This window comes from Saccostrea echinata, unplaced genomic scaffold (genome assembly GCF_033153115.1).
Source record: "Saccostrea echinata isolate AGI-Se365-2 ecotype Australia unplaced genomic scaffold, CSIRO_AGI_Sech_v1 ptg000009l, whole genome shotgun sequence".
Taxonomy (NCBI): Eukaryota; Metazoa; Mollusca; class Bivalvia; order Ostreida; family Ostreidae; genus Saccostrea; species Saccostrea echinata.
In genome coordinates, this window is record NW_026889758.1 from 40,953,194 (window position 1) to 40,966,398 (window position 13,205).

The 13,205-nt window shown below is 32.6% G+C and overlaps 1 protein-coding gene across 1 annotated transcript; it reads right to left on the bottom strand.

Annotated features, from left to right (window-relative positions):
• Nucleotides 1-1,564: 1,564 nt before the first annotated feature.
• On the bottom strand, nt 1,565-12,882 carry LOC133182390 (tRNA-uridine aminocarboxypropyltransferase 2-like). The gene is made up of 6 exons (XM_061317220.1): nt 12,758-12,882; nt 8,208-8,298; nt 7,920-8,014; nt 7,401-7,593; nt 4,699-4,827; nt 1,565-3,120 (listed from the first exon to the last, which is right to left on the bottom strand). Exons 1-6 carry the CDS (start codon nt 12,880-12,882, stop codon nt 2,926-2,928), a joined length of 828 nt encoding a protein of 275 aa, XP_061173204.1. The 3' UTR covers nt 1,565-2,925.
• Nucleotides 12,883-13,205: the final 323 nt, after the last annotated feature.

Sequence of the window (13,205 nt, forward strand, 5' to 3'; positions counted from 1 at the left end):
TTAAAAATCTTCTTCTCTGCCCCTGGGTACTATTTAAACAAACTAAATACATTGTTATGATACACAAGGATGCCTCTTCCAAAATTGTGAATTTCATGGCCCCAGGGTCAAGGGTTCTAGTGAAAAGGTTTGGGGGGGGGGGCTCTATTGATTATATAGTGAAAAAGCACAATTTCTTTGAAAATATTCTTTTCTGCTTCTGGTTAAAAAGCAAAGAAGCTAAGTATATAGTTATGATGAGCAAGAGTGCTTCTTCCAGAGTAGTGAATTGCATGACCGGGGTCAGATGTGCTGGTGTAAGGGTGGGGCTCTTGATAATATAGTGAAAATGCATTAATTCTATTAAATAATCCTGTCTGCTCCTTTGTGTTAAGCAGATAAACAAAGTGATTACTTATGATGAGCAAACTTCTGGTCCCAGGGTGAGAGACTCTAGTGTTTCTTGGTGGAGGGGGGGGGGGGGGGGGGGCTCTATTGATAATATAGTGAATCTGAAGTAAAAATGCATTATTTCTTTAAAAATTTTCTCTGCACTTGGGCATATCAGAGGCAAAAAGATTAAAAGTTTTAATAAGGAAGGGTATTTTTACCAGATTTTTGAACATCTAGACCATTTGTTCAAGTGTTCTGGTCCTGGCCAGAGCTCTATTAATTTGTATTCTCCAGAGAGGAGTTATTACCCTTTGCCATTTACTTTTGATAATTAATCACTGTAAACAATGTACTTGAAAGGTTAATAGAATAAGAGAATTAAGCAAGAATTTTTATTGTATAATACAAAAAGTATTTTCATAGTTTTAATGATCAGATAGACTTGTAAGTAATAGATAAATAAAAATGGAACAAAAATAACTTGTCTTATTAAATGTTCATCAAAGACCAAGAGAGGCCAATGTAAGAGATTTCAACAAGAAATTAAAATAGTACAGAAGCACTGATAGTTTTTTAATACACTGTATAGTGATAGTGATAAATGGGGAACAGATTAGAACCTAATTCATAAACTATCAATGAATACTAGATTAATTATTTTGTTGATCCTGATCACCCTAGTATTTTTCTTGCTTTTGGGCAACAAAGCTTCACCTTTCAGTTCATTTTATACTCTATGGATCCTCTAAATTGTTGTATTATACTCAGGTGACCGTTAAGGCCCTTGGGCCTCTTGTTTAACATGCAGTGTACATTAAGTGGTCCTTTTTATTTCCCTGAACTTTTGCAGATTTTTTTCTTTTACAAAGCAGATACATGTACTTGGTGATTAAATATACAATGTTTTGTACAATATTGTAGTTAAAAGCACTATCATAGAAACTGTGATAAAAATAAAATGCACTTTGGTTAATTTTTGTACAATAGACTTCTTAAAATTCTTATTACCAATAGACCAGAATTCAGAAAAAGTGTTGTGCCTATATCTAGCTACCAAAGATTCATATCTACCATTTTGTTTATAATCCATGTAAACTAGTCAGTCAGTATGAGAAACCAGAAAACATAAACCTTCAGAGGTTTATAGAAACCTTGCTGGAGATTTATCAACATTTTAATAACAAAATTGCTGTTTGTTTTTAATGTTTATTGCATTACTTTGATGACAATTTCTTTGAATATAAAACAAAATTCTGTGTTGATTTTACATGATTTTTCACATATTTAAATAAATGTGCTGAAGCATTGGTGTGTATTTGTTATTGCTGAAAATGTAATAGCAGAATTGGAAACAATTGCAGTTGTATTATTTTACTTCTCAACTTAACACTCATATTCAATGAAAAGTTCAACACATTGTTCATAAATTGTCTCAATCTCTGCGTATTCAATCTACACTTACATCTGGCACAGTTTAACAACACGTCTTTAAAACAAAGTTTTTGAATGTTTTACAAAATGTAATTACCTTCCAAGATCCTGTAATGGAGAGAAAAAAATTAAATTGCATAAGATTTCTTTTTTTACACAAATAAAAGGTTATTGATATAAAAAATCCCATTCATGAGAGCATATATTTATACTAAATCTATAAAAAAAAACAAAAAAAAAAACAACAAAAAACAAGATGTGTTTATGAAGCACTGATGCCCCCAGATGGCAACTCGTGGCAAAGGTTCAAGTAGTTTCTTAAAATGGAAATCAAACTCCAAGGTCAAGAGATGAATAAGGAGAATTAAGCGCAGATTTGATTAATTTGAATTAATTTACTGCACATGAAATTGCTTTCCATTAACTCTGTGTGAACGCTAAGCAAAACTAATTCGAATTAAATTTTGATGCATGTGTAATGGCAAAATTAAGTAAATTAAAGGCCACATGGTGGTGGTCGGATAAGCACTTATTTTTGAGTGAAAAAAACAAAGAAAAATTAAGTTTATCCACAGACCCCACAAATGGCCATAACATTAGCTCTTTAAGCCTTTGGCTCAGAAGAGCTAAAAATGTGTAAAGACTATGACATGTCAAATGTATATCTGCTCTGCATAAGGTGATGCAATTTGCAAAGGACATCATAAAAGCCTTCTGATAGAAATAAATTTTACATCATAAAAGCCTTCTGATAGAAATAAATTTTACATCATAAAAGCCTTCCATTAGAAATAATTTTAATGCACATAAACTTCCTGTACATTAACTGTCATGTGAATGCAAAAATTTGTATGATTTTTATTTCACAATAATCTACATATTATTTAATGCACATTTGTGAGAACAGGGCAGAATATTTATTTAAAATGTACATGTATTTTGTATTGAATGTGAAATATGTTGTAAATCAAGTTAGACTGCCTTGTGCTCTTTTGCTTTAACTGCCCTGTGAACATAACAGTGTGCCCCATGGTTTGCCTGGGACAAATAAACTGCACTTATAATTTCTATTTATAATTTTATATACATGTATTTAAAATTGTTCTAAACTGGCTGTCATTGTCAAGATGGCTGTTCTTTTGAATTTGGAATTTGTGAAGATCCTAAAGTCCCATCTTGTTCTAGCTTCTTTAAGTACTTCTTTTTTAAAGTCTTATTCCAGAGTCCATTTTCTATTTTGAATACTTTGCTGTCATGCTTGCAGGCTCCATGTTGAATTTGGAAATCACAAAGAGCTTCCAGAGGACGTGTCAAAATCTAAAAAAATATACCATCCAAATATCAATCGGTACGTGTTCTCACTAAAAATGCATTATTACATGTATTTATTCTAACTGAGCTTTTGAAAAAGCTCCAAAAATTAACAAGCACAAATTATTTACATCCGGTGGGACATAAAAATTATGTACTTTAATGTTTACTACATTTATGTGTGTAATTATTAGGGATGGCAATTTGTAACCGGTTTACCCATTACTCGGTTGGAACGATGGTAATCGGTTAGAAAATCTGTAATTAGTTAGTTGAAAAAATAAAGTATATGCAAGTTTTAATGCAATTTTCTTAAAATTCATTTCTAAGAAAGAAACCACGGCATAAAAGTTGATAATTTAGCTTTTTTCTCATATCTATTTAAACTTCTTTGGGATAATTAATGGCTCTCCCAATTGAGATCGTTGGGTAATTGGTCAGTTTTTGAAGTGTTAATGTTTTTATAAACACCATGCCATTACCCCGACTGTCCTGTAATATTTTTATTAAATAAATCATCGTTGAGCAATGTGAATTGGTATGTCTATCTTTAGGCAGTATCTATTAAATTATATTATTAGACAAACTTATAAATTAAGAGAAAGTTCAGAAATAGTTTTGATAATGCAGAATAAATTTGTGTGACATTTGCTCTGGAAAATTATCAATGTTTGATTTTACAGGAAGGCATGTTTATGTTTTTCTTAATTTTTTCTTGTATATTGAAACAGAAAAACAATGTATATACACGTAGTTTCCTCATCAAGTTAAACAGAATGTTTCCAGCTTTTAACATTTTTTTTTAATCTTCCTGTGTATAAGAATAGTACTTGAAAAAAAAAAATGTCCAAAAATGTGTATTTTGATACGATTAATGGTCGGAACGTCTTGCGGTGAACCGATTAGCAATTCTGTATTTGATTTCCATCCCTAATAATTATATCATTTAAATCCTGTAAATATATTTCTTTTAATAATACATGTAATTTTATTTACTGCTTTTCATTTCTAAAGACTTCAATTTAATATTTAGCACGTGTACATGTACACTGCATACTGTGACAATCACTTGTATACCCTACAGTATAGCGAAGCTATCCTATAATTTTTTTGACAAAGTTCAACCAATGAGAATACTCGTAAGTGGCTCATTCCCAGGAGAGCTGTCCACTGTGTGGCACTGACTGTTTTGACCACCCCAGGAAGGGGATCCAATGATAAAGGCTCCTTTTGTCTGTGAACCATTACTTACAGCCAGGTGAATTTTTGATTGAAAAGTGCAATAATTTCCATAATTTAATTTAGGGTGGCAGCATGTGTAAAATATTGTAATTTTTTTTCTATATGAACCTCCTGTGCTAACTCCCATTTTTGCTCTTTACAAAAGATTTTCTACATCTTGACTTATTTGTCTTGTACTGGTTTTTCTGTGATCGATCAACACTGAAAAGTGAATAGAATCATCTACATTGTGGTTAAAATATTACATAGTGCTCCACTGAGTCTACTTATCTTGCATGGACAAAAAAACCATGCACCAAAAACAAAAATTAATGGTAAAGAGACTTGTAGATTTAAACATACATTGACAATATCCGGCTTTCTTTCCAGTGCTGCTAACGCTATGGCTGTTGATTCCAGTGTGGATAGTGACATGTCATTTGGTTGAGTACGAATCACAAACTTACTCTTGCAGCTATGATTCAATTTTATCTGCAAAAAAAAAAAAAAAAAAGAAAAAAAAAAAATTAATTAATTTATACAAATCTGGAATACACTTTATAATTATGTTTACTTAAAGAAATCAAGACCAATCTTCCTGGTATATCTGAGTTCACAGAATATAAAGTGAGAAGTTAATAAATGAAGAAATTACTCTCAATAGATAGTGCAAGTCAATAAACAATCTTGACACTGACTTAAACCGCCAAAGTTTCTCCAAGTTTTTGTTTAAATATATGTTTACAATTTTCAATCTTGATTGCTATCACAGCCTATGCCACTCACTGTGTTATAAAAACACATCAATACAAGCAAAAGATTCAAATATAACCATTTGTGGTTCTCCCAATATCATGATTAATGGTGAATTACAGTGAGTGCCTTTAATTGTATACATGAATATACCCTTAATTACACATATCAAGCCATGATTTGAACAAACTTGGATCTGCACTACCTGAGGATGCTTGCATTATAATATTACTGATCATGGCCCTGCATGCATGTTCCTCTTGAAAAGAAGAATTTTTTTTCCCTACATACATGTATTCCCATGCAAAAGTTTAATCTCATATTGGTGTCCCACCCTACTCCCAGGGCCATGATTTGAACAAACTTGAATCTGTATTACCTGAGGATGCTTTCATATTAATATCACTAACCATGGTCCTGCTGTTTGTTCTTCAAAAGATTAAATATTTTTCCTATTTTACACCCATGTTTAACTTTGATCTTCTATACATGTACGTGGCCCCATCCTAACCCTGCAGGGGTCATGATTTGATCGAACTTCTATCTGCACTACCTGGGGATGCTTTTAATTCAATATTAATGAACATGGCCCTGTTTTTCATGAAAAGAAAATTGTTAAACATTTTTTTCCTATATATTTCCATGTAAAAGTTCAATTCCCTATTTTGCCCCCCCCCCCCCCCCCCCCCCCCCCCGGGTGATGATCTGAACTGAACAAACATGTGTCTTCACTTACTTTGGGAGGATTGCTTCTTAATATTTTTAATCATAGCCCTCCTGTTTATAAGAAGATTTTAAAAGATTTTTTCCAATGTATTTCCATGCAAACTTTTATCCCTTATTGTGGCCCCATCTTACAACCCTTGGCCATGATCCACCTTGGATCCACACTATGCAAGGAAGAAATTATATAAGTTTCACTTTTTTCTGGCCTAGTGGTTCATGAAAAAAAAATTTAAATGACCCCACCAAATTTTCATGATTATCTTCCCATAAGAAAAAAAGTATGGCGTTTCAGATGAACCAAGGATATTACTTTGTGGCAAATTTGGTTGAAATTTGCCCAGTGGTTCTGGAGAAGAAGATAAAATTATGGAAAGTTTACAATTACAATGACAACAACAACAACAGACAATGAACAAATTATAACAAACTAACAAACTAATTACCGGGGGGGGGGGGGTAAAATAGGGAATTGAACTTTTACATGGAAATACAGGTGACTCTCGATGCCTCGAACTCCGATCTCTCGAAGTTCTCGATCTCTCGAAGTGAACCTCCGGTCCCGTTTTTTTCTTCTATATAACTAAGCAAATTTACTTCCTATCTCTCGAACTTTCGATCTCTCGAAGTTCTCTATCTCTCGAACAAAGACCTGGGTCCCGTTACACACATTTCATTGTTTTTCACTCTCTATCTCTCGAAGTTTTGATTGCGCGTGTGCACACGCCGATCAAACGTAAAATGCAGCTTAGACTTACCTGGATAACAGTGAACGCCTCGGGCTGGCATGGTGTTAATTGGGTGTTTACATAGATGACACTATACCTGAGAGCATCCGAGTGTTGATATAATTAATTGGTTACAATCGGTAAACTATTAACGAATTGCTTAACAACTTATTTTGACTTGACAGCGAGACGTAATTTTTAGAAAATAATTTAAAAGACGTGTAAATAATTTTTCATAGATTATGAAGTTTTATTAGAGTTTACATATTCCCAGTATGACAAACACTGCACAAGAAATCCTATCTGAAGAATTGAATACCTATTTAATACGAGAAATCTGGTGAAGGACCCGATGAAGCCCTGGGGGTAGCCACGCCGACGATTGCTATTCAGGATTCATGTAGTTATGAAATGAGAACAAATAAATACAGAAACTTAAAGAGATCGTTTTATTTATTCAAAATACGATCATTGTTGTTGAAATCAAGTGAATTACCTGTAAAATACGAATGAAAACGTGCAATGACATTATCGACATTTACTTCCGGTATTTATAATAGTAGAACAATGATGAACAATGATGATCGGAAATGAAAATTCCTGATTTTTTTCACTTTCTGTCTCTCGAACCCCTCGATCTCTCGAACTTTTCTTGCGGTCCCTTGAACTTCGAGAGATCGAGAGTCACCTGTATATAGGAAAAAAATGTTTAATTTCCTTTTCATGAAAAACAGGGCCAATCAGAAAAAAAATGTTTAACAATTTTCTTTTCATGAAAAACAGGGCCAATCAGAAAAGCTCACTTGAGCCTTTAACTCAGGTGAGGTAATGAAAGAAATCAGATGAATCCAAGGACTTTACCTTTTTTGGCCAAGAAAACACCTCGTTATGTAGAAACATGCCTTTGGCCTGCCCCCAGGTACCATCTAAGAGGACAAGATTGTATGGCTGACCATCTGGTGCTGGGGGAATAGCTTCAATATCAGCTGCCTCAGAGTCTGGGAACAACAGAAGGGTGTTGGAACTCCTAAGAATTTCAGCTACTTTTGGGTATCTGAAGCAAATTTGTATCAATGTTGATTAAACTTTAAAAAATTACAGTCATGACTTAAAAGATCTGAATATTATAAAATCTATCCCATCAAACAGTACCTCTACAATAATTTAAAGAGATCCGGCAGTCCTGAACTTATACTGAAAAAGAGACTGGTTTTTCATATCAAGACCTTTTGGAAATCTTGAAGAGAGCTGTAGTTCCTCCATGTTTAAGCCATCACGATAAATCATTTACACAATATGAAGATCTGAATACAGAATATCTTTTACAAGAAGGCAATTTTTAGTAAATTTACTCTCAAAATATTCATTCCATTAGCTTACCTCCGAGGTGAGAATTTTTTTCCTTTGATAATTTGAACTTTTTCTGATGGTAAACATTCACATAAAATTGGAACAGTAGCCAAGTTTCTGCTTTCCTATAAGAGGTAAAAAGTTGTACACTTATATGTATAAATTCACTATTCAAACTCAGAAAAAATTGTTTGCAACAAGTTTCTTTCTAAAAACTTATCATCCTCAAAAACATAATGATAATTTTAGTTTCCCGAAATAATCATTTAAAACTTTCATTACAGTTTGATTTCTTTAAAAAGAGATACACAAACTAACCTCAAGAGGATGTTGTAGGATAAAGACATTGGTTTCTATAGATACCGGACTCTCGGGTAAATAGGGACACAAACATACAGCAACTGGACGACTAGGAGAAAAACAAAAGAACAGAAAACAAAATTAGATAAACACTAAATAAGTATTTACGCATACAAGTATAAATAATAATAACAATTTTATAAAAAAAGGATAACTAATCAAGAGGCCCATGGACCACAATGCTCACCTGAGCAACTATGGCCCTTCTTCTTTTTCATCAGCAGATTTTTTGCTATATCTTTCCATGTAAACTTTGATCACCCATTGTAGCGTTTAGAAATTAAACACATTTTACTGTAAAGTGCAGAGTTATCTTCCCGGAAATGACACACATATAATTGAACGTTAATTTGAGCGGCTACCTAAACAAAGAAAACACAGCAAGCTAAGGTGATGTATCAATGAGAGTTATAACAACCCAATTCAAGGGATAACCATGACGAAATAGTGAAATACGTGAAAGGGCATCTTGTTACTGCAATACATTAAAGGTTTGTTTTCTTCTTCTTTGCATTAATTAACCATGATGAGTAACGTAAATAAAGTGGAGATAGGACTTGGGATATCTTGAATTCGTTCATAGACTTGCAGGAGAGGAAATAATATTAAATGTCATTAAAAATCTATATTTATATCAGTGTAGTTTCACTAAAATTTGAACAATTTTGTTTTTCTAAGTAATGTAAAATATCAGTGATAGTGTACTTTTTTCTAAAATCTGGCTTTCTTTCCTACAGGCACCGTACGTAGTCCAGATCGAACTCAAAATACCTGGTGTCATCTTCAAGTGCAATGCTGTTGTTCCATAATCAACACTTTGAAACTTCATTTGTTGAAGACTACTGTGTTAATTCGACAGTGTTTACAATTTTATTCTTGTGCATTCGAAATGAGTTACTTTCTGGCAGTTATTGAAGGGATATAGATTATAATATGTGGTGCTTTGGGACTTGCTGAAAGTTCATAAAATTTGATATTTTGTGATTGACATGAGGAAAACTCTACAGCCGATTCAAATTATAATGATTATAATAAATATATATATAAATATACATTTTGTATTTTTAGTTTAACAATTCTTTAATAAAGCCTTTTAGAAATATTCAATGAAGTTTTGATATTAAATTGTCAGCTTAATATTATTTTCTTCATGATTTTGAAGATTAAAAGTTTATCTATGTGTACGTTATAAATTTGTCATTCTGATTGAATTGTTGAGACTAATCAAATCTATTCAGTTCTATCTCCTACATTTTTTGCGTAAATTAAGTACATGTACATCGCACAGTGTCCATTGCATTGTATAATTAAATACATATCCCAGCGTTCAGTGGCTTTATGGAAAATAATTAATATTGGTTACATATTTTGAAAATTTTGACAATTATGCGTATTTAAAAAACATACTTGTTGTGCCTAAATTTACGAGAGTGTTTTTTTTTCTGCAGGTACAAATTAAACTTATGATGTGTTTAGATATTAAACACATCTGCTGTTATGTGTTTAGAATTTAAACACTTGTGTTCATGTGTTTAGATATGTTTAATTTCTAAGCACACAAGTGTTTAAATTCTAAACACTTTCTAATACATGTTTAGGAATTTTACATGTTTAGAAATTAAATATATAAAAAAGGAGGTGACAAGAAAGTGTTTAGAAAAGTGTTTGAATTGTAAACACATTTTTTACAGTGTAGCTGAGGATGCTTCCAAATAAATATGACTGTACATGGCTTTGTTGTTCTTCACTTAGAGAAGAAGATTTTTTCCTATATATATCCATGTAAAAATTTGTTAACACATAGTGGCCTCACCCTACCATGATCATGATTTGAATAAACTTGAAAACACTATGTCAGGAGGCTTTCCCGAAAGTTTCATCTTTTCTGGCCCAGAGAAGTTCTTGAGAAGAAATGGGGCACCCAATTTTTACTATTTCTTAATTATCTCCCCTTGGAAGAGGGTGTGGCCCTTCACTTGAACAAACTTGAATCCCCTTTACCCAAGGATACTCTGTGTTAAGTTTTGTTGAAATTGGCCCAGTGGTCCTGGAGAAGAAGATGAAATTGTAAAAAGTTTACGACAATAACAACAACAACAAACAACGGACAAATTTAGAGCAGAAAAGCTGACTTAAGCCTTACAAAGGTACAGAGGTCAATAAATATTATCTCATCTTTCAATATTTTTCACAATAAATGTCTTAATTATTTGATTGACAATTTCAAAGCAAAATTCAAAAAGAAGAACTAGATCTAGTAAGCTTAGTTTTTTTTCTTCCCAAGGTGATTAAAAAAGTAAAAAAAACCCCAACTTTTTATTATTATGGCATTCAGAATTGGAACTCTCTTCCTGATAAGATAAATTCTACCGAAAATACGTCCAGCCTCAAAATGTAGTTTAAAAAAATTATTTAAAATGAGATCATATATATATATATATAAATATCTGAAAATGAGATTTCTCACTATTAGTCTTTTAAAATAAATATCTTGTCTTAATTCATTATTCAGTTATATTAATTTCGTTGTAATTATATCCAAAACACTACTGCCTGTAACTAGCTAATAAATATAGTCTTGTTTCTGGTCACCCTAGTGAGCCTACATTTTGACAGATATATTCAGCCCCCCCCCCCCCCCATCCCCTAATTTTTTTTGAAATCTGTGTCTACATGAGGGAAGAATTGTCATCAGATACAGATTAATTTTTTCACTAAAGGTACATGTTGATAAGAATTTGGCTGAAGAATCACGCACTGCTTCTAGGTTGGTGAAGAAAATTGCCTAGAATTGAAGAAAAATCCCATTATCAAAATTGGGTTAGCTAATTTCCTATTTTAATATATGTTTTTAAGACTATTATATATCATCACAGGCCCTAAATTTGTCACGGTCCTAAAATCATGTCCTTTTTATTTTCTCGAGTATCTCTCAAGATTGTGCCCGCTGCTGCACCATACATCGTTAGAAAATATTATTTGATTGCCTTTGTCATATTTTACAACTGCAGACGATTACTACAACAGGTAAAAAAAAATAGTCTGCAACAAAATTTCACCTTACTTAGCATAAATCAGCTATTACCGCATACGTTTAAAAAGAGAGTTTTCAATATTTTTTTCTTCCGACCTATCTCAAGTGTATTGGTGCTACTATACACATTGTTTACATTATGTCAAAAGAAGTCACAAATCCAAATTGGAATATTTGGCCTTTATTGTTTATATATGCCATATCCACTGAGGTCACAACCCTAGGACCTGTTATTTAAAATGGCGCCAGGTAAACATCGATACTTTGAACGAGATGTAAACAATCAATAAAGGCATGATTTTTCTAAACTATTAGTTTAATTGAAAGAAAAAGTATAACTATGGTATGACTTACGAAATGAAACAGTACCGGTATTTCAAATTTATTTACAAAACAGACACAATCAAATTAGGGTAAATGGGTAATGACTCATGGACCTCTGAGGATATGTATTAGGAAGTCAAGCCCTGCAATGTAATCAGGTCTGGCACAATCTCTTGATTTAGCTATATAGCTTTATTAAGCTATTCAGAATAGCTTGATTTAGCTATTTTATCATGCTTTTTTTAAAAATGTGTTATATTTTCAGCATGTACAAAAAGTCGCACCTTGGTGCAGTGATATTATTCAGTCTTGAACTTTTCTGAAAACAATGCATATAAAAATCACTCATCAAATAATTAATTGCGTCTCCTTGAGAGACTTTGTACTCAAAGTTCTATAACTTTTGGGGCTATAAAAAGCAATTAATTTGTGACCATACAGCTACTTCTTGAACGAAATTATAAAGGAGCTCAAATATGGTCAACAAGATAACTGATTGGTAGTTCAGCACATTACAGCGAATTACAAAATACCAGTAAAGTTTTCAATAGCTTGCTGGATATCTCAATAGGGTATACAATTTGGTCTAACAAGTATCACATTAGGTTTGAATCTAGGTCATGAAGTTACTCAGGTGTATCATTATATTTTACAGGTAAATGTGAGTTGATTTCAATGTTGAATGAATCCACATGTATGTGCCAAGCTAATGGCCAGCTAATGAAAACTTTACTGGTATTTTGTAATTCGCTGTAAGAAGCTATCACACTTGCCCACGCCTCAATGTACACAAGACAGTGTACAGTTACTCAAACAATGGAAATTCATATTTTGCTTAAAAATATTTAAAAGCTGCAATGTTAGAACTATCTTTGATTTGGGATGCTTTTTTTGATTGGTACATGTACATACATGTACCTGAATAGTCAAATACTTACGAGTTTTTGTCTATTTCTTACAATAAACATTTTTGTGAAAAACTGTATATAAATAGCTTTATCAAGTTATTTTGAATAGCTTAAAAACCTATTTAGCTATTTCAAGCTATATTGCTAAATCAAGAGATTGTGCTGGACCTGGTAATTGGTCCCACTGTGCTTTTTCAGTTTTTGTCTACTCTGGTAAAATATGTACGTAACTATGTAATTACCAACATCTAGAGCATACTGGTCGTCTATTTATCGCTGTATCTTTTTCTTTATCATCTTCATTTGCAAACGAATATAAAATATCAAGGAATTCTGGCGATGTTTTGCCATCCTCTGACACTTTCATCATTTTCTTCAGAAATTATTGAATAAATGGCAACCCGAGCCCGACTGATCGTAAACTGATCCCGACCGGAATGGCGTCAGATTTATTATATAAAGTAATTCAGCTTCAAATCTCATTTCAGGTTCTTGCAGATGGTTTAGAAATTAAAGAGTATATCATAAAAGACACATAAATCCATTTATTCGGGTCCGTAGAACGCGGGGGGGGGGGGGGTACTTTTGAAACCGTTGCTACGGGCCTGTTATTTTCGAAAAAATGGAAATATAATTGTTTTTAAATATTAATGAAATTTTTCCACGGATGATTATGAAGACAAAATCAGT